Source organism: Coffea eugenioides, chromosome 2 (genome assembly GCF_003713205.1).
Source record: "Coffea eugenioides isolate CCC68of chromosome 2, Ceug_1.0, whole genome shotgun sequence".
Classification (NCBI taxonomy): domain Eukaryota; kingdom Viridiplantae; phylum Streptophyta; class Magnoliopsida; order Gentianales; family Rubiaceae; genus Coffea; species Coffea eugenioides.
The window spans coordinates 77,921,257-77,939,297 of NC_040036.1; the positions used below are offsets into that span (position 1 = coordinate 77,921,257).

Below are 18,041 nucleotides of genomic sequence, written 5' to 3' on the forward strand. Positions count from 1 at the left end.
GTCCAATCCCGCCTATTAATTTTGAATGAGTCTAAATGGATACTCAGTTAAACCAATTTAATGGATGGGCAGTGGGTTGAATTGATTCACCCATGTATATCCATTTAAAAATAATTATATATTTAAAACTCAACTTTTAGTGAGTGTTAAGCAAATGAATTTGAATTTCTTACCAATCTAATAACAATAAAAGACCATTATTTCTCATCAAACAACATTAGAAAAAAAATAAGTAGAATTTTGAGTAACTTATAAATGGATAATTAGATATACTCATACCCATTTATTAAATGGGTATAAATGGATTATACTCGTTTATTTAAATAGATATAGATGAATTGATCCAATTATATCTATTATCTAATTATAACCCACCCAAACCTTGCCCGATTCTCCCATTTTGATACCTCTGCACAAGATAATCATAATCGTAAACATGTACTTGCTGCTTGCGGCGATATTGATTGAGATGTGGAGTCTGTTTTGAAGCGTGTTTTGATTCTTCTAGATCATTCATTTAAGCATGAGGTATTTCTTATTAGAGAGCTGTTCATACATTTTTGGTTGACGGTCCGTGTAAGTTGATGGCTTGGCCAAATAGTAGACATTGTGAATCCCCCGAGTTGATGACGACCTTTTCTATACAAATACTCCGGGTTAATTTCACTTTGTCCCCCCAAACTTTGGACGATTACCCACTTTAGTCGCTAAACTTTAAAATGGAACACTTAAATCCCTAAAACTTATAAATTGAGACACTTAAGTCCCTAAACTTATAAAATGGGACACTTAAATCCCTAAACCCTTATAAAATGGGACACTTCGACCACCACGGCATTCAAGATTCTGTTAACAAATTTCCTTAATTAGGAGGTATTTATAAGTTTAGGGACTTAAGTGTCCCATTTTGAAGTTTAGGGATTAAAGTGGGTAATCGTCCAAAGTTTGGGGGGACAAAGTGGAATTAACCCCAAATACTCCAGGTGAATAGTAGGGGGTTCAAAGTTACCTCTCGGGTTGATTTTTTTAAGTTACATTCATCAACTCTCCCAATGAAAATAACAAAACTGTTCTATTTTGGATGAACACAGTTCTCTTACCTATGGTCATAAATAAGGGTGTTTATCACCGGCAAGCGGTTATTCGGTTAAAAATAAAGCCAATTAAGAATTAGCAGTCAATCAGTTCCTTCACCGTACATTCGAAGAAGTAATCCACCAAAAAAAAAAAAACCCAACATCAAAAAATCACAATTTATAAATAATGAAGGAAGCAAAAAGGTAAGAATTAGTTCAATTTGCATGGAACATTAGCAGTCAAAATATGGAAACACAAGATTAGATGGGTCAATCACATACCAAATATGTTAACTCATCCAAATTCGACCACCAATAACTCGTCCAATTCTGTCTATTAATTTTGAATGAGTTTTTTTTTTTTCCCAAACGATAACATAATTTTGAATGAGTTTAAATGGATAAAAAATAAGTTGATTGGATTCCCTCTATATATATCGTATCCATTTATTGTAAGAATTAATTGATTCATTCATACATCTGCTCAGAAGTTTTTTCAGACCGCTCCCCAAGCCCACCACCATCACCATATCAGCTTCACATCTGCTTTTGCCAATTCATGTTTTCGTCATTTTTTGGCAAGCGGCATGTACCTAACCCTAAGAGCGTGCTATATGGGGTACAAGGAGACTAACTGGACTGTAGACAATCATTGGACTTTGATCTAATGGCTAAGAGGAGGCCCTTTGATCTAATGTCGATCCTTTTTGGGATCGACAAAAATCCCCCCTTGGTCTTTTTGCTCCCATCAGGCAAGATGAATTATACTGCCAGTATTTCTTCATTGACTTGATTATCGTCAGAAGACTCCGGTGGCTGCAATTTCGGTTTGTTCATGATCTTTGTAAATCCATAACCAAGAGAACTTCCACTAGTTTCACAAAGCTGCAAATAAGAAACAGAAATTCAGTTGAAAGCGGGTATAAGAGGTAAGCCTGATTAGCGAGTGATTGATCAAGTAATAACTCATCCAAACATGGAGTCCAAATTTACTATACCTCAGTAAGCTCTGAAAGATGTCGTGACCTAAACTCATTGATTGCTGCTGCAATCTCTGACGCAGGCAGTTTAGCCTAGAAGAAAGGTAAAGCATATAAGCAGTAAATTAAAATGTCAAAAAGCATAACTAACTATGACCAGTTATCAAGGCTGCCAATGGCACTATGGCAGTTTTAAGAATGATCATCTCTATTAACTGATCCAACTTTCCCATTTTCGAGATCATACTGTAGGGGGGCACAGAGAGAGAGAGAGAGAGAGATCATACTGTAGACCTAGAGCTGGTCAAACTGCCATCAGTTCATTGCATTCCCATAATAAATCAACATAATAGTAACTACCAATTCAAGGAAAAGGAGAGGAGTTACGGTACAAAAGCCCCAACAACGAGACGCTTGTTCATACATTATATGTGGATAAACGAACCACAACATTTGATTTTTTTTTCTGCAGCAGAATTCCCAAAAGCAAGGAAACAATTGCAAAAGAAATTCATTACACAAAACTCAAAAAACTCGTGACAAAGAAATGAATATTTAGAGCCCTTTTATGATTAAAAAATCATAACCCAGTCTATATTATTCCAAGACAGTCCCACTTCAAGAATACAATAAAGAAACAAAAGACAGATATTTGAAATTGACCCAGCTCCAGGACATAAATATAGACTATGATTTTTTTCTTTTTCTTTTTTTCAAAAGGAACAATAGTGGTTCCCCACTTAACCCCCTTATGACTCGAACACATGACCTATCTGTAATAGGTGAAATATCTTACCAACTAGGATGCGCTTCCTTGTCATAAATACTATGATTGCATATTATTTATGAGCCATTCAATAACACATTTTTTTGCTTATAAATGACTTAAAAGACCAATCAAAATAGTTGAGGTGCAAAAAAAGGAGCAGAAATGACGTATTCTAATATCCTATTGACTTACTTGTGCGAGTACTGCAGCTGCTAACTGTAGACTTGGTTCCAAAGTCTCTGGAACTACCTGCAAAACTTTTTCAATTCAGAACTCAAAGGCGAAGCATGAATTCCCCACTTTTACTGAAGTGCAAGTTATATGCAGAAAGTTGACATGGCTCTGAGGGGAGAATATTCAAAGGAAAAAATCTAGATAATGTAGTCCTGAAAGAATTCGTTTATGTTCCAGTACATGCAGGATTGAATTTTTTTTTTTTTTTTTTTTCCTGCAACGATAGATGTCCTATAACCTAATCTAGCCTAATCTAGGGGAAGGAGTAAAGGGAGATGGTCAACTAAGACCAGCCACATATTGTGGCAAATTTGTGGGAGGCAGGGGTTGAACCCCTGACCTTCAGCATCACCAAATATGGTGATGACCACTGGACCAAATGGCCAGTGGCTCCAAACACTAAAAGATAATTTAGAATGAAAATTCCAATGGTGGATCACTGCAAAGAGTTTACATGCAGGATTGAAAGAGTGAGGGAAAATGATAAGAGGTTCAAGGTAAGAGAGAGATACCGCTGTTGCACCAGCCTTTTCCAAATTGAGGCCATGATCAACATCATGAGCACGGACAAATGTCTTGACATTGGGAAAATACTTGTTCAGAGCCCAAACAGTTCTGTAATTTGCACCAGGAGTATCTAAAGTAATTGCCGCCGCACATGCTCTTTCAGCACCAACTTTATGGAGGACCTAATTTTCAGAAAAGGGAGTGGGTCATGACAAGAAGGTGCAATCAAACAAGAATGACGCAATGGTGTGTTTACCTCTCGACTGCCAGCGTCACCAAAATATACTGGAAGGTCAAGTTGACGACCAAACGCCACTCGATCACTGCAATTGTAAACAATAGTATTAACAATGTGGGTGTAGTTGATGGGTTCACTAATGCTATATTTTTAACCTTCTACTTACAGACAAAATCAATCTCGATGTATAAACATTTACTGTAATTGTACGCACTGCAACATGAAGCAACAACCGAACATTTTTGTGAAAAGACTAGAGATCCATGATTTTGTTTTGAAGTACAAAATCAATCAAGTTTCCATACACTCCAATTACTGAACATAGCTTGTTAATTTTCCCACTGAATAACGTCACCTATATATTACTAGTTGTTCCTCAGCCTATTTCCACTACCACTAGGTTGTCTTTTAGTCTCATGTATTCATATTATACATAGGTCAGACAGCTTGAGCTATTTGCTAAAGAAACAATTTATTCATCAGCAACACACAAAATGAACTTGTATCCAAATGCTGCAGCCTTTGAAAGCATTGTCACTGGCTCCCACCCAACCCCCCCAAAAAAAAAGACCCCAATAAAAAAAATTAAATTTCAAAGGAAAAAAATTAAAGAAGCATACAATACAATATATGTCTTCAAGCCTATCTTCACCTTCATTAACTTTTTCCCCCCTTTTATTTTGCATTTTAAGGGGTGTTGGGCGGCCCAGGGAGTTCCCCCACTTGCAAACTACACCCTAAAAAAACTTGACCAAAAAAAACTCTTTTCTTGTGTTCTAAGCCATTCCAACATATATGGCCATGATGGTGGCAAAGAAGTTGACTTGACGATGAGATAAATAGATACCTAAAAATAAATAAGACAAGCTAAGGCGATATAAAGTAAAATAGCTTCTGTAATTTGCAAGTGATTACTTCGTCGCCTTCTCTATTGCAATTTTAGTGTGAAGTAAGTGGTCACCAGCAAACAAAGGAACTGCTTTGCAAGATCTCATGGAATCAGAAAGGAAAAGGAAACAGAGTTTCCAAACTCTGCATGGATGTAGCATATAAGAATGGTGAACAATCTCCATGGATTCAGCTTCTTTCAGAGACTATAGAGACTGACTCTCAGACATTAAGACTCCAACCAAATTCCTTGTTTCCAATCACTTACTGTATTATATGCATCAACATCTTTATATTTTCTCCACCCATAGTATCATGTTTATCACGTTTGTTAGTTTTTAAATCTTTAATGGAAACATTTTGTAAAATTTGATTGAAATCAAGCAACCAAAAAGAAAACTATCCATTCATACCTAGTTTGCTTGCTTCAGCTGATTTTCATTATCAACAAAATTATCTCTACATTGATTTTCAAGCAAATTTAACAGAAGGAACTAGCATGAAGGATACTTTCCTTGCTGTCTTCACTGAAATTTACTAGTATTAGTTTCTCATTCATCTAGTTCATCACTCCATTTGAAAAACTATCAAATTAAACTGCAAGTCTGATCAACTAGCTAATATTATCTCGAGACAACATCTATAAAGAAAACCAAGTTAACTACCCAGTACATCAAAAGAAATTTTATCAGAAAACAAGTGCCATGTTATTTTGATATACTTCAACATAAAAGAAATCCAGTAGATTATTACCTCCTCACATCAAGAGCAACAAATGGAATTAGCCGTTCTGAAAGAAGCTGGGCAATGATCTGTTATAAGGAGTTGGGCAGATCATTACTATGAGAGGTAGATAATACAGATGAACTTTCAAGAAAATACTAGCATATGAAACTTCCAATGCAAATGATTTAAAACAAAGCAAAAAAAAAAAAGGTATGGATATATGCACAAACCTGACCAACACGTCCAAATCCACAGAGAATGATATGATCTTGCAAATCATCAGTCTAAAAGTGCAAAAAGAATTGGAAAGAAAAAGAAAATTCTTCAGATGTATGAGGCTATTCAAGGAAGTAATTCAATGATCCAAAAGAAAAAGAAACAGGTGACAGTGAAGGCCTAGCTTCTTAGGACTCTTCAAAATTGATCAAATACTGGTTAAATTTACAATGACGTTGGTAAAGGTTAGCTTCAGCAATTCAACAAAAGGAACATAAGGAAATTGGGGAAAAAAAAAAAGAAGATAAATAGGAATGCTCTATTGAGCTCCTTCAGAAGATTATACTCTTATCCTACACACAAAAATGAAGTCCAGTAAACTAAAATCAATTTTGTGAACTACCAAGAGGGGCTGATCTAGATATCAGCTAGCATCTGATAAAAAAAGTTGAGTAATTCACCTCACTTTCCACAGGCAATAAGCTTCGGACATCATGGAGCTCAAAACGAGAGGCTATTAGCTGGCCTCCAGCAGCTAACCAAGGTGTAAGGGCCATAGAAATACCCACCACGAGAAACAGCAAAGATGATAGCTGAGAAGACATTATTCCCTGAAGACATCAGCAAGTTAGAAAATAACAGTTAAAACTACAGCTTCAGGGTCCAAAGCTTCTTGTTATAAACTATTCCAAATGAAGTACGTTATGAGCTGGGCAACAGACACGAGGGCCCCATCTGTTTTAAAGCCATTGCAATGGAAGAATCTAGTTCTCTTGACAAGGCAAAAATGTAAATGACACAATTATGGCATACCAACTATTGCAATCTAAGAAAACTGTTATCAATAGAGCAAAAAATCTTACATGAGAATGAAATTTATCCAGAGGGAAGTGGATCATTTTGTATGATATTTTACCACAGCAAATCAAACATGTACAGCAAGTTTACCAGCTAGTAAAGACGCTCATAAAAGCAACTATGTTTCTACCAAAAAAAAAATCTTCAGCTGCGGACAAAAAGTCAAAGAACTAAACCAGATTTACTTTTAAGATCTCTATTTGAAAGAAGAGGCATCTGATGACAAAGATGTAATCTTTGGGAGGTTTATCAGGAGTCGAAATCCACAGGCATGCATACTCATATTCCATCAGGCACAGGAAAAAAAACGAAAATGATCTACCACTCTCACCCAGGTTTAAATCAGGAAAGATGTTGTCAATAATGAAGAAAGGATAGAGGAGGATATTGGTTGTGAGGAGCTCAAAATAGAAAATTGGTACCAAAGCTCCCATTGACCCTCCTCAGTGAGATACTTTTCGCCTTATTTAAATCAGTTAAAGAAAAGCCAGCCATACTTCAAAAAGATATATCCTAGCAAAGTCAACCATTTTATCAAGAAATAATCAAATGGCTGCACATATATTTATCATGTTCAGGGTATCATCCCAGGTACCTCTAGAGAATGTCTATGGTATCATTAAAATATAAAAATAAAAAATGAGCTTTTTAAAGAAGCATACTGTTAAAAGAGTAAGGGTATTCTTGTAAATAATATGATGACTAGATGTTTCTCCCAAAACATATTATCACACACGTACACCAAGATTTCATAATCATATAGTGTCAATAAAGAAAATGACAACATTAACTTTTTACTCACAACACATCTAGAAGCAAAGATGTTAAAGAGTCAAACTGCCGAGTAAAGCTTCATCATATACCAAAAGGGAAAGAAATGACAAGTTAGGTGGTAAATCACATAAGCAATGTCCTGAACCTGGTATAACTTTAGATGGACAGAAGATGAATAATTGTCCACAGATAAGAAGGAAATATTTCAAGGAAACCTGATTAACAGCTTCACCAAAGGCGACAAAGGCAAACTCTCCTCCCGGAGCAAGCAGAAGGCCAACTCTTATAGCTGATATAATTGAAATCCCAAAAAGTTTACCAACTAAAGCAACCAAAATGGTCTTGCCAGCTATCAGAAGTCCTAATGTCCCCGCTATGACAGGAAAGTTAGAAACAAGAAGTTTAGGATCAATTGACATTCCAACCTGCAACAGGAAAATGTACTGCAATTAGATGCAAGTAATTCTGACTTTTGTTAAGAGATCCAGTTCTGCCAATATTATCCTATTCACGCACTTCCATTTGTAAACCTTCTTCTCTAGTCTACAGTAAAAAGAATATTACAGTGTAATGCAAACACAAGTTTACTCTCTCCACTAGTACTCCAGGGAACAAAACGTAAATAAAAGTCAGCATTGAGAAAAGCTGGAAAATGTTCAAAAGAAGAATCTGAATGTAGACAGGGCCATTGTGGAGAAGATAAATCAGACAAAATAAGAAACTTGCATACGTGGTAAACTTTGTTCATATTTGACTTACAGTTGGAAACATGAGGACCTACCGTCATGAAGAAAAGGCCCAATAAAAGGCCACGATATGGAGCAATATCTGATTCCACTTGCAATGAAAATTCAGTCTCTGCTAGAAGCAAACCAGCCAAAAATGCACCCAAAGCCATAGATAGGCCAGCCTGTTTCAGTATTGCAGTATCCCCATTATTGCATGAGCCAGAGTAACAAGTAGTGATATTAGACCAAATCCAAGAATAAGTAACAACCAGAGAGAAACATATATGTACCTACCCTGGCAGTTAGGAGACTGGTTCCCAAAATAACAAGAAGTGTGTTTGCAGAGAATATTTCTGCATTCTGATTCTCAGCTATTTGCTTATAAATTGGCCGAAGCAACTGCATAATAACCAGAATACAAGAAAAACGACAAGTGTTATTCTTGTTAAACCAAAATACAAGATCCACATCTCATGCAAAATGTAATAACATAGTATTCTCTGTAAGCACAATAACATTTGAAGACTGTCTTCAATTTGAAAAGCAGCAATGATACATGTATACACGTGTAACAGCAGAGAGAAGCTTAAGATATTTAAACAGGACTCATTATTATAATAATTCTCTGTTGCAACAAGCATGTAAAGCTTACTAAGCGTCCTCCAGCAATAATGGCAGCAATAGCAACAATTGCCTTGACAGCAGCCAATCCAAGGGCTTCAGCAATGGCCTGAAAACCAATCTGAAAAGCGAAATAATACTTGAAGGTTACAGAAAACCATGATGACGACATATTTAGATATGAAGAAGTTTTCTAGTTAACATTTACGGTGTGAAAAGCAACTTTAATCACCAAGGTAATACTTAAAAGAGAAAAAATAAACTTTTAATTTCACAGTTCCATGAGATAAGTTGCTAAAAAATGTGGAAGTCGCAATTCCTTCTGATAAACTGTAAAAACAATGTGCAATAAAGTTTAAGTTGAAGGTTTCGTGAAATCAAGATGAATAAAATAATCAAGGGACAAAGCAAATTGCACAACTTTGTTCAAAAAATAAAGTAAGAACTTTGGTAGAAAAATTCAGTAATAAAGTCTGAAAGGTTATGGAAGAAATTTTTACCCCTCCTTTAGATGAATTTGGTGAAATAAGGGGTATTAGGATAAGCAAAACCACCACGGCCAGATCCTGTGAAAAGTAGAAATGGAGATTTCACATATGCTACAATTAGCAAAACATAAGCACAGAAACCAAGACAACGAAGCAACAGAAAATGAGAAGAGAAAGGAACTTCAGACACAAGCTTGAGCTTTTGCGTGTGCACCTGGAAAAGTAAAACAGAGAATGTAGCTCGTCCATGGCGAGATGTACTCTCCCCTCGTTCTTGTAATACCTGTAAATATCCTATTAATATTATTCTATTGCCTCTAATAGAAAACCAAAAGAGCAAAATTAGTTGAAGAGTGTTCATCACATCAAAAGTAAACCCAACCAGGAATCAGGGAACAGAAACAAAACGAAGGAAGAACGCATGCAAGCACATACAGACAGAAATTCACATTCTTTCAGAATAAGAGTTTAGTTCTCTAAAGACGAGTTCAAAGCACATACGTTCCAAATCTTTCTAGCAGAAATTACTACACCAACAAAACTTAGAAAAAGGTCAATAAGGTCAGTAGTATTTTGCCCAGGCCAACAATTATACACCATGATTCAACATGCCACAAGGTAAACCGCATGTGGAAGTCTATGATTAATTCATTCAAAGAAGGTAGGAAATATATAACAGCACCACTCCATTTCTCATTGGAAGTGGATTACAAACATCTAAAACAAATATTTATTGGGTGAATTTAAGCTCTGTATATACATGATATGTTTCATAATCCACTTAACCTGGAACAAAGGTTCCTTAGGGGGCAAATACTTTACTAACAATAAAAACCAAAGACAATTGATCTGAAAAGAGCAAATTATGCAAATTCCTGCACATGGAGTAAAGGACAGAGAGTTTGCTGACAGGAAATGCTATTCAGCTTAGTCTAAGTTTTTGTGCATTCATCCAAAGAGGTAAAATCCTACAAATTCAATTATTAAGTTCATCCAAGTCATTGTGCATTCATCCAAAGAGGTAAAAACCTACAAATAGAATTATTAAGTTCACCTGGAGGACAACAGCAGTAGACGATAATGCAAGACCATTACCAATCACAATTGCAGCAGGACCAGCCTGCCCAGCAACAAAATGAGCAACCAAGCCAACTACTACAGCTGTCACCAGGACCTACATTTTAAAGACACAAAATATGTAGAATTAGAAACTACTGCACGTAACCAAATTGATATGCAGCCCTATGGAGAAAGAAGTTGGCTGAAAAATACAAAGTATTTCAGTCACCTGAGCGGAGCCCAATCCAAAAACATATTTCTTCATGGAACTTAAACGTTCAACAGAAAGCTGCAAAAAAGTAAAGGCAAAGATTCGCCTTCCATTGGTATTCAAGTTGATAAATTTAAGTATCATGTAAAAAAATAAAAAATAAAATTTGATGGGCTTCACCTCAAGGCCAATATTAAATAGCAAGAAGACAACTCCAAATTCCGCTATTGCCTTGGTGCCATGTACGTGACGAATAATTGAAAGACCATAGGGTCCAATCAGAATTCCAGCAGCGAGATACCCAAGAACAGGGCTGCCTGAAAATTGCAGCAGACAAAAAACTCAATCACTAGGCACAAATAACAAAATAAAACTGTATATTTCATAGAGAAAATCTTATCCAGGGACATGGTACATCTCAAAATATGAAACAGATAGATTCTACAGAAATCAGAAATCTTAACTTACTGTCATGTTCAACACTGAGTAACAGGACAGGTGGAGAACAATGAATAAAAAGTTTAAAGAACAAGCTAGTAAGAAGTACAAGGCAATCTCTTGCAGGAAAGGAAAGAAAAAAAGAAGCATTTATTACCTCCAGGAATTTTTTGGAAAATCGGCACAAAAATAACACTTGCAAGTAATAACCATAACACGTCAAAAAGGGATGCTTCCTCCTCGTTTACCTAACAAGAATAAAACACATAGCCAAAAAAAATAAATCTATAAGTCAAAAAATACAAATGAGAGATTGAATAACAGATTTTAAGTACTAGAAGGTTCTTGAAGCACATGCCTCTTGATGTGGAAGCATCTCGATTAGTTTCTTAATCTTTTTAGGCAATTTACGCATTTGTCGAACAAGAGGCTTTGCATTTGTAGAAACTTCATCGATGCTAGAAGTGATGAGATCTGGTGGTTGAAATAGCAGTGGTAGCCTGTCTGCCCGTTTGACATAAAATGCAATCCTAAAAGGTTTGAACAGTAAATCATAATGAGTGTAGCTTCCTCTATACTTTGCAAAGTTATAACACATTATGCTTTTGAAGTGATTAAATGTATCAATCTAATGAGTTGATGCAATAAAAAGTAAAGACAGATCATGCAATTAATTTCCTAGGCCAAAATAAGTTTTACTGCTGGACTTACCCTGCTCCCACAAGCAATGACCCAACAACCAACTTTGGCAACTCTTTCCTAGCAGTCTCCATAAGACCGCGAAACAGTGAAGCAGGTGTGAACTCCTCATCTGCAGCTGAAAAAAATGAAGCAGAGAAGAAACGGGATGATTTTTTCAGTAATGCCTTTGGAGCAATCAGTGGTGACCCCTCCTTATTTAATTCTCTTTGAACTTCCTGCATTTTACTTTGTCCAACTTTAACTTTGTCAGCTTCTACTTCAGCATCTCTTTCTAAATCTACCCTAAATCTCCCGCTCTCTTCATCACTTCCATCAGAAAGACTGTCAGACCTCAGATTGGAAGTATCAAATTGATTGTCAGGTATAGTCTCAAAAACTAACTTATTACCATCACCAGTCAGGTTCATGCTTTTCTCACTGGCACTGACAATTGTTCCTTCATTCAGCTCCTCAACAACTGCTATGTCACCTAGCAACAGTTCTTGGGACGTAAATGCATTTTGCGGCATTGTGGTTTCAGAGAGATCAATATCGGAACTGGCTAGATTCTTCTCTGCTCTCTGTAAGGCGATCTCCGCATCACTCACCCGCTGTGCGATCTCAAGTTCAAAAGCAACAGCTTGCTCTGCCAAAAGCATTATGTTTGCTACATCCTCCTCTGCTTTCAAGGCATTCATGTCAGCTAGCTGAGCAACTTGATTCAACCTGTCCACTTCCTTTTGCAATTCTTCTTTTCTACTTTGTAACCGATTCAGTTCAGACTCACAATTCGCTAAATTGTCCTGGCATTCTCTTATATCCTCCTGAGCAGCCAAGAGCTCTTCTTCTTCCTTTCTAAATGAATCTAATTCTTCCCCTCCACTTTCATCACCAGCAGTTTCTCCAGTTTCCAAGCGGCTATTCTTTTCATTCACAGTTCTTAACAAATCAATTGCAACCTGAAGCCTCGCCTCAGCCAAAGAAAGGGCCATGGTTGCTTTCTGGACAGCTTCTTTTGCAACAGCCTCTTCATTTACAATCTCTTGGATGCTACTGAGGGTACCGTTAACATCATTCCAAGCATTTGCTGCTTCATCTTTTAATGCTATAGCAGTTTCAGATATCCTTTGTGCTTTCTCCTCAAACATAGTGCTGTTAACCTTTGCAGCCTCCAACTCATTGAGTGCCTTTTGCAGCAATTCCCGTAATTCCTCCAAACTAGGCACCTCTGGTTCTTCTCCTTCTGGTCCTTCTTTCAATACACTTGACTCTTCACTGGTATGAGACGCAGTCCCAGAGACATCATCATTAACTCCTTCGGAGACATCTAAATCCCTATTACTACCATCAACAAAAGCTACCGAATCATTTCCCTGACAGTGAGGTGGAACTTGCTTTAATGCTTTGAAAACACTCCGAGGATAGTAAGCAGCCGATCTATAGGAATCATAGGGCTGTAAAAAGTTGTTTACTTGGCTTCTAATGATGCTACCGCAATAAGCACTGCTCTGTTTCAACCTCCGAATGGGACATGCTCTAACCAAAAGTCTTGGGTAACCAAGAAATCTAAGATGAAAGCTTTTACATCTAATACCTGGAGAGAGATTAAATTGTTCTAGACTCCTGTAGCTAACGACATTACTTGCATGAATTACATTTGCCTGATTGAAACTACTTGCAAACTCCATGTCTCGATGCCTTTCTACCAAGTAAAGTGAAGAAAATCCATCACCAAGTTGGCTGAGTGTACATATCTGCTACGCAAATTGACTGCGCTGAAGTCAACACTTGTCAAGTAAATGATTATTACAACCATCAAGTGCTACAAATAATTATGCCTGATAACTACGTAACAATCAAATGGTTCCAACAGCATAAGCCAATCACATTAAAGATGCTATTCTCATAAATTAGATCAATGTAGTCATGAGCTAATGGACACGGGAGTATCATCCTCCCAACACATACAGATATGTGTGTGTATGCATCTCTGCACGTGCACGCATGCGTGTGAGCAAGTATGTGACTGTATATGGGTGTGCGCTTAAACGTATGCATTATAAACAGCATTTTTGTGCCAAAAACCCAAGTTCAACTAGCAGGACAGCGTTCCAGTCTTTAGAACACAAACTAAAACGGTTTTCATAATTTAGTTGCACAACTTCAATACTTCATTTCCTAAATGCCAAATGCCACGTCTCAAAAAAAAATAATGATTATTATGTCGCAATACAATTCTCAACTCCAAATGCCGTGTCTCATTGCCACCACAAAAAAAAAAACTATTAAATTGAGTCCGAATTCATACACACGAGAATTAAATTGGGCGCGGCGCAGATGCACAGTACTTATATGTGTGGTTAATTTTTTTTTTTCACTCACTTTTCAACTAGTTTGGAATTGAACACACAAGAATTAATGTTTGAAACAAATTTTTAGCGCCATTGGACTGCCATTGACCGCTTCGCAGACCTACACAGAGATCATCGACTCCACAAAGCAATCCTAATTCGACTATCTCGATCGATGATTCCTATACTCAGCTCATTTCAATTCGTAAAATTAGAACATGACAGAAAATGGACGAAAAAACACACGCACGCAGACACGCATATACGTGTGTGCGCGCGCGCGCGCGCAGAAACTGACGAATTGAATGCATAACCAAGCACGCACATGTAAATTTGAAATTGAAATTAGAGAGTTTCGGCGTAATGGAGAGGTAAACTTACCGATGAAGAGAGTGAAGTAGACTAGAAGAAGTTGGTGGAGGAGCTTCGGAGAAATGGATTTTGTTTTCTGGGGAAAGTTTTAGAGAGAGAGAAAAAATGAAGGGAAGCCGAAAATGGATCGACGGGGCTGGGTCTCGTGATATTTGTAGTGGTACTGCTGCACTGCTGCTACTACTTGAATTTATTTTACGATGAGATTATGGCAATTCGTTTCTGGCCTCGCCTTCCTTGGCCTACTAGTTGCCTTCTCCCACCTCTCCACTCCTCTTGCACTCCACTTCCGGTTCAGGAAGAGCAAGCAAAAAGATACGATGTTTTTGCTGGAAAATAGAAGACGTGGGGGTAAAATAAAAAAAATTAAAAAAAAGAAGAAGATATTAACAACGGGGACCTATGATATATGGATAATTTATTAGTAATTTTACTAAAATGCCCTCCATTCTTGTATGAATTTTTTCTTTTTTTTCTTTTTTTTTCCTCCTTTGGAAATTTTAATTGAGTCTCATTCATGTCAAGTATAATTGCATATTTACATGGAATTGTTTACTTCTTGTATATAGAGATTTTCCTATGGATGTCATATTCTTGTCTTCTCTTTTGGTTTGTAGTAGAAATATATTACCCAATATAAATGGTGGAATGAATGTCGACAAATACCTATTATAACTTCCTAAGAAAAATATCATATGAGAAATATTTCTTGTAATAAGAAATTCTTTTATTCTTTTTAGTTGGGGAAGGGTGGAATTTAAGAAATTGAGAAGGGACGGGAAATTAGAACTCAGAATATCTATATTTTGAAGTTTCAACTTTAGTCACCAAACTCAAAACTTCCTCGGTTTGTAATAAGGAATTTATACCCAATAAACCTACAATTTTCTTTGAATAAAAAAAAATGTCAATGTTGTATTAGGTGATTGTATAAAAATGAGATATTAAGGCAGTTGAGGTTAACCTAATATCCCAATGCCACCTTGAAAAAGTAGACTATAATGTAAATCTTACAACCATGTCGCGGCAATTACTTTATTAAAAAAAAAAAATCAAGCAGCGATTGTGATCATGTATAAAAAAAATATTTTTTTTCCATTCTTCTATAACCACAAAAAAATTGAAATGAAAATAAAAAATATTTCGTGATAGTTGTATTTAAAAATTACGGCGAGTCTAAGTTCGAAATTCACTCCTCAAGGGTACCATAATTGAAATATTTTTTGAGATCAACAATATTTCTAGAAATTCGCCCCATATATTATACTTTAGGCCCTCATGCGTTCAGTGCTAATTATATTTTATTCGCTTGTGTTCTACATGTGTACGTCATGACTCGTGAATGCGTCTGCATTTGCGTTTCGTTTTATTTTTAGTTAATGGTTTTTATATGCACTAATAATTGGAGATGATATGATGTGTGTAACCTCATGAGTTGCCCGTGTCTTAACTTGCACTTTACAATCAAGATCATTGAGCGGCCATATTTTCTATTGCAGTCAATTTCTACTTGATAGATTTTACCATACTTATTCCTATTAATAAACCCAAAAAAAAAAAGAAATTTTTTCTCTCAAATGAACTATAAAAAAAAAATACACCATGGAGTTCAACAATCTTTGCTATGAGAAGAAAGTAGATAATAAAATTAATGTGGTAAAATCTATCTATGTAAATAGTAATATACAAATTCTAGGTCATTCTTTAGACTTTGAGTTGAAGTAGAGATAAAAAAAAATGCTTATAAAAAGTTGGAGACCGTAAATTCTTATTTAACATCTATATCTATGTTATATATAAAAGGAGAGGATGAAATTTGAGGTAAACAATTATTCGTTACTTTATAAACTTCTGATTTCACCCTTATAAAAATTATTTATTACTTTATTACCTAAACAAATGTTGTTGTCAAGATAATCACCGATGATCGTTTTTTAAGATTGACTATATAAACAAATATTAACAGCGCATAACTGTCGCTAAACATTGTAACTATCAAAATTACAATCATTTTGTGGAAAGAAGATCAAAATAGCAAAGTTAGCTTTAGTAATGAAAATTTATATAAAATTAATTTGCAAAAAAGATTCATGCATTTAAGGAAGACTGTGGTAGGAGACTAGTGAGTATACAGATCCAACTAAATTAAAAAAATATTCTGACACAACCTTTAGATTTTTTTTCGCTGCACATGAGGTTCAAACCTCACCTGCAAGCTGCAGCCCAAGGAGGGACTTAAGCCCCTCCCTGGTGCCCACGGAGCAATGGGCACGTGCCTTTACCACTAGTTTGAATTATTCATTCGCCCACAATCAACTGCAACGCAAGCTTAGTCATGGCTGAGTCATCAGTATTAAACTAATGAGCAGTTGGACCTCTGTAGCCGCTAACCTACCAAACTTTGTAATTGTTGGCATGGTCCAAACAGCCTCGGATCCAATTTAGCCCTTCTCAAATGGTGATGATTATGTCCAATGAGACTTTTGCTCTCTTAGTAAAAAAAATTAATTGTATTTAGACGGATCCCATTTTCATATAAAAGTTTTAGATGAAGAAATTGAGAAACTCGATTTAAGGGGGAACTTGGAAATTGTATAGCTATTTATTTTCTTGTCAATAAATCCTAAAAAAAAAGGGAAAAAAAACTGCAAAACGCAAACGACGATAGGTAGCTAATGTAGTAGAGTCTTCTAATGGTTAGATGCCGAAGGATATTCTCAGAATCGGTCATGCCATTCCATTTTTGTTGGCATCTACGGATGTATGACAGTTTTCTTAGGAGAATAATGACATTTTATTGCACGTTTTATTCTCGTAAGGGCCGCCGCTTTTGGCAAAACATCTAAACATCGTGATTTCGACACAAATCTGATCTTAAGTAGAAATTGAACTACCTTTAAGATGAGGCAAGTTTTTCTCATGCACTAATAGAGTGCGTCACTAGGCCTTGTTCTCGATTATTTTAGATTTTACAAAATTTGATTATAGAAAATAATTATAGAGAATAATCAAAATCAACAAAAGCTATTTCCTGTTCTCGGTTACTTTAGATTTTTACAAATTTTGATCATAAAAATTAATTATATAAAATAATTAGAATCAGTAAAAAGCTATGTACTATTTGTGTGATTATAGATTTTGACTTTTTTTCATCATAAAAAATGTACGATCAGAATACCAAAAGCAATCGAGAATATCACAAACATTAATTCTCTAAAATTAGAATCTATAATCAGTTAAAGTAATCAATGAAGAATAAGCATGTTCTGTAGTGTATGTTTAATTTGATGATAGTGCAAATGGACCTTAATTACTCCTCTTTTGCGGAATTTGGTGTTTGATTATGAATCATATTTTAATCTTTTGTCAAAAAAAAAAAAAAAAAACACATACACACACATACACACAAAAGCAAAATGGTCCCTTTTCATGAGATTCTGAATTTTCTCCGGTTCAATAACATTGTAGAGTTAATTCATTTTAAAACAAGTTTAAAACTGCTAGGCTTCAAATTGTAAGTAACTATTTTACTTGCTACATTCTTGATCATCATATGCACATGACTCTTTCTTGCCCTTTATATATGTTCATTGGAAACGAGACACTGCGGCGGTCAAGAAACAACATGCCAAAAGGATAAAAAGCAAATGATTGGAAGCAAAAGCACCAGAAATGAAGGAAGATAATTAATCATTGAAGTTGCCCCTACAAGAATAATTTCACTTAATTAATTAAACCCTGTACTAAAAAGTTATCAAAAAGGAATATATAGTAGCTTGTACAACCATATATGTGTATATATAACAAAATTACATAACCCCTTAAT

General features: G+C 35.8%; 1 protein-coding gene across 3 annotated transcripts; it reads right to left on the minus strand.

Annotated features, from left to right (window-relative positions):
* Nucleotides 1-1,476: 1,476 nt before the first annotated feature.
* On the minus strand, nucleotides 1,477-14,516 carry LOC113762863 (K(+) efflux antiporter 2, chloroplastic-like). 3 transcript variants are annotated; one of them, XM_027306481.1, is made up of 21 exons: nucleotides 14,225-14,516; nucleotides 11,523-13,246; nucleotides 11,170-11,341; nucleotides 10,969-11,059; nucleotides 10,554-10,690; nucleotides 10,392-10,451; nucleotides 10,158-10,277; nucleotides 9,318-9,386; nucleotides 9,116-9,181; nucleotides 8,647-8,736; nucleotides 8,289-8,393; nucleotides 8,048-8,176; nucleotides 7,482-7,691; nucleotides 6,096-6,245; nucleotides 5,649-5,702; nucleotides 5,446-5,504; nucleotides 3,823-3,889; nucleotides 3,572-3,748; nucleotides 3,018-3,074; nucleotides 2,075-2,149; nucleotides 1,477-1,961 (listed from the first exon to the last, which is right to left on the minus strand). In XM_027306481.1, the coding sequence occupies exons 2-21, from the start codon at nucleotides 13,178-13,180 to the stop codon at nucleotides 1,839-1,841; spliced, it is 3,669 nt and encodes a 1,222-aa protein (XP_027162282.1). In that variant the 5' UTR covers nucleotides 13,181-13,246; nucleotides 14,225-14,516; the 3' UTR covers nucleotides 1,477-1,838. The 3 variants fall into 3 exon arrangements, with proteins under 3 accessions (XP_027162282.1, XP_027162279.1, XP_027162281.1); XM_027306478.1 differs by having other exon boundaries at nucleotides 11,523-13,262; XM_027306480.1 differs by having other exon boundaries at nucleotides 11,523-13,267.
* Between the last annotated feature and the right edge of the window lie 3,525 nt (nucleotides 14,517-18,041).

Bases quoted from the DNA above. Each gene is read 5' to 3' on its own strand.
- LOC113762863 (XM_027306481.1), bottom strand. From the start codon at position 13,180: ATGGAGTTTGCAAGTAGTTTCAATCAGGCAAATGTAATTCATGCAAGT. The intron at 11,060-11,169 runs GCATGTGCTTCA...TATTCTTGTTAG, and splicing joins AGATGCTTCCACATCAAGAG to GTAAACGAGGAGGAAGCATC. The intron at 8,177-8,288 runs GTAGGTACATAT...ATACTGAAACAG, and splicing joins CCAGTCTCCTAACTGCCAGG to GCTGGCCTATCTATGGCTTT.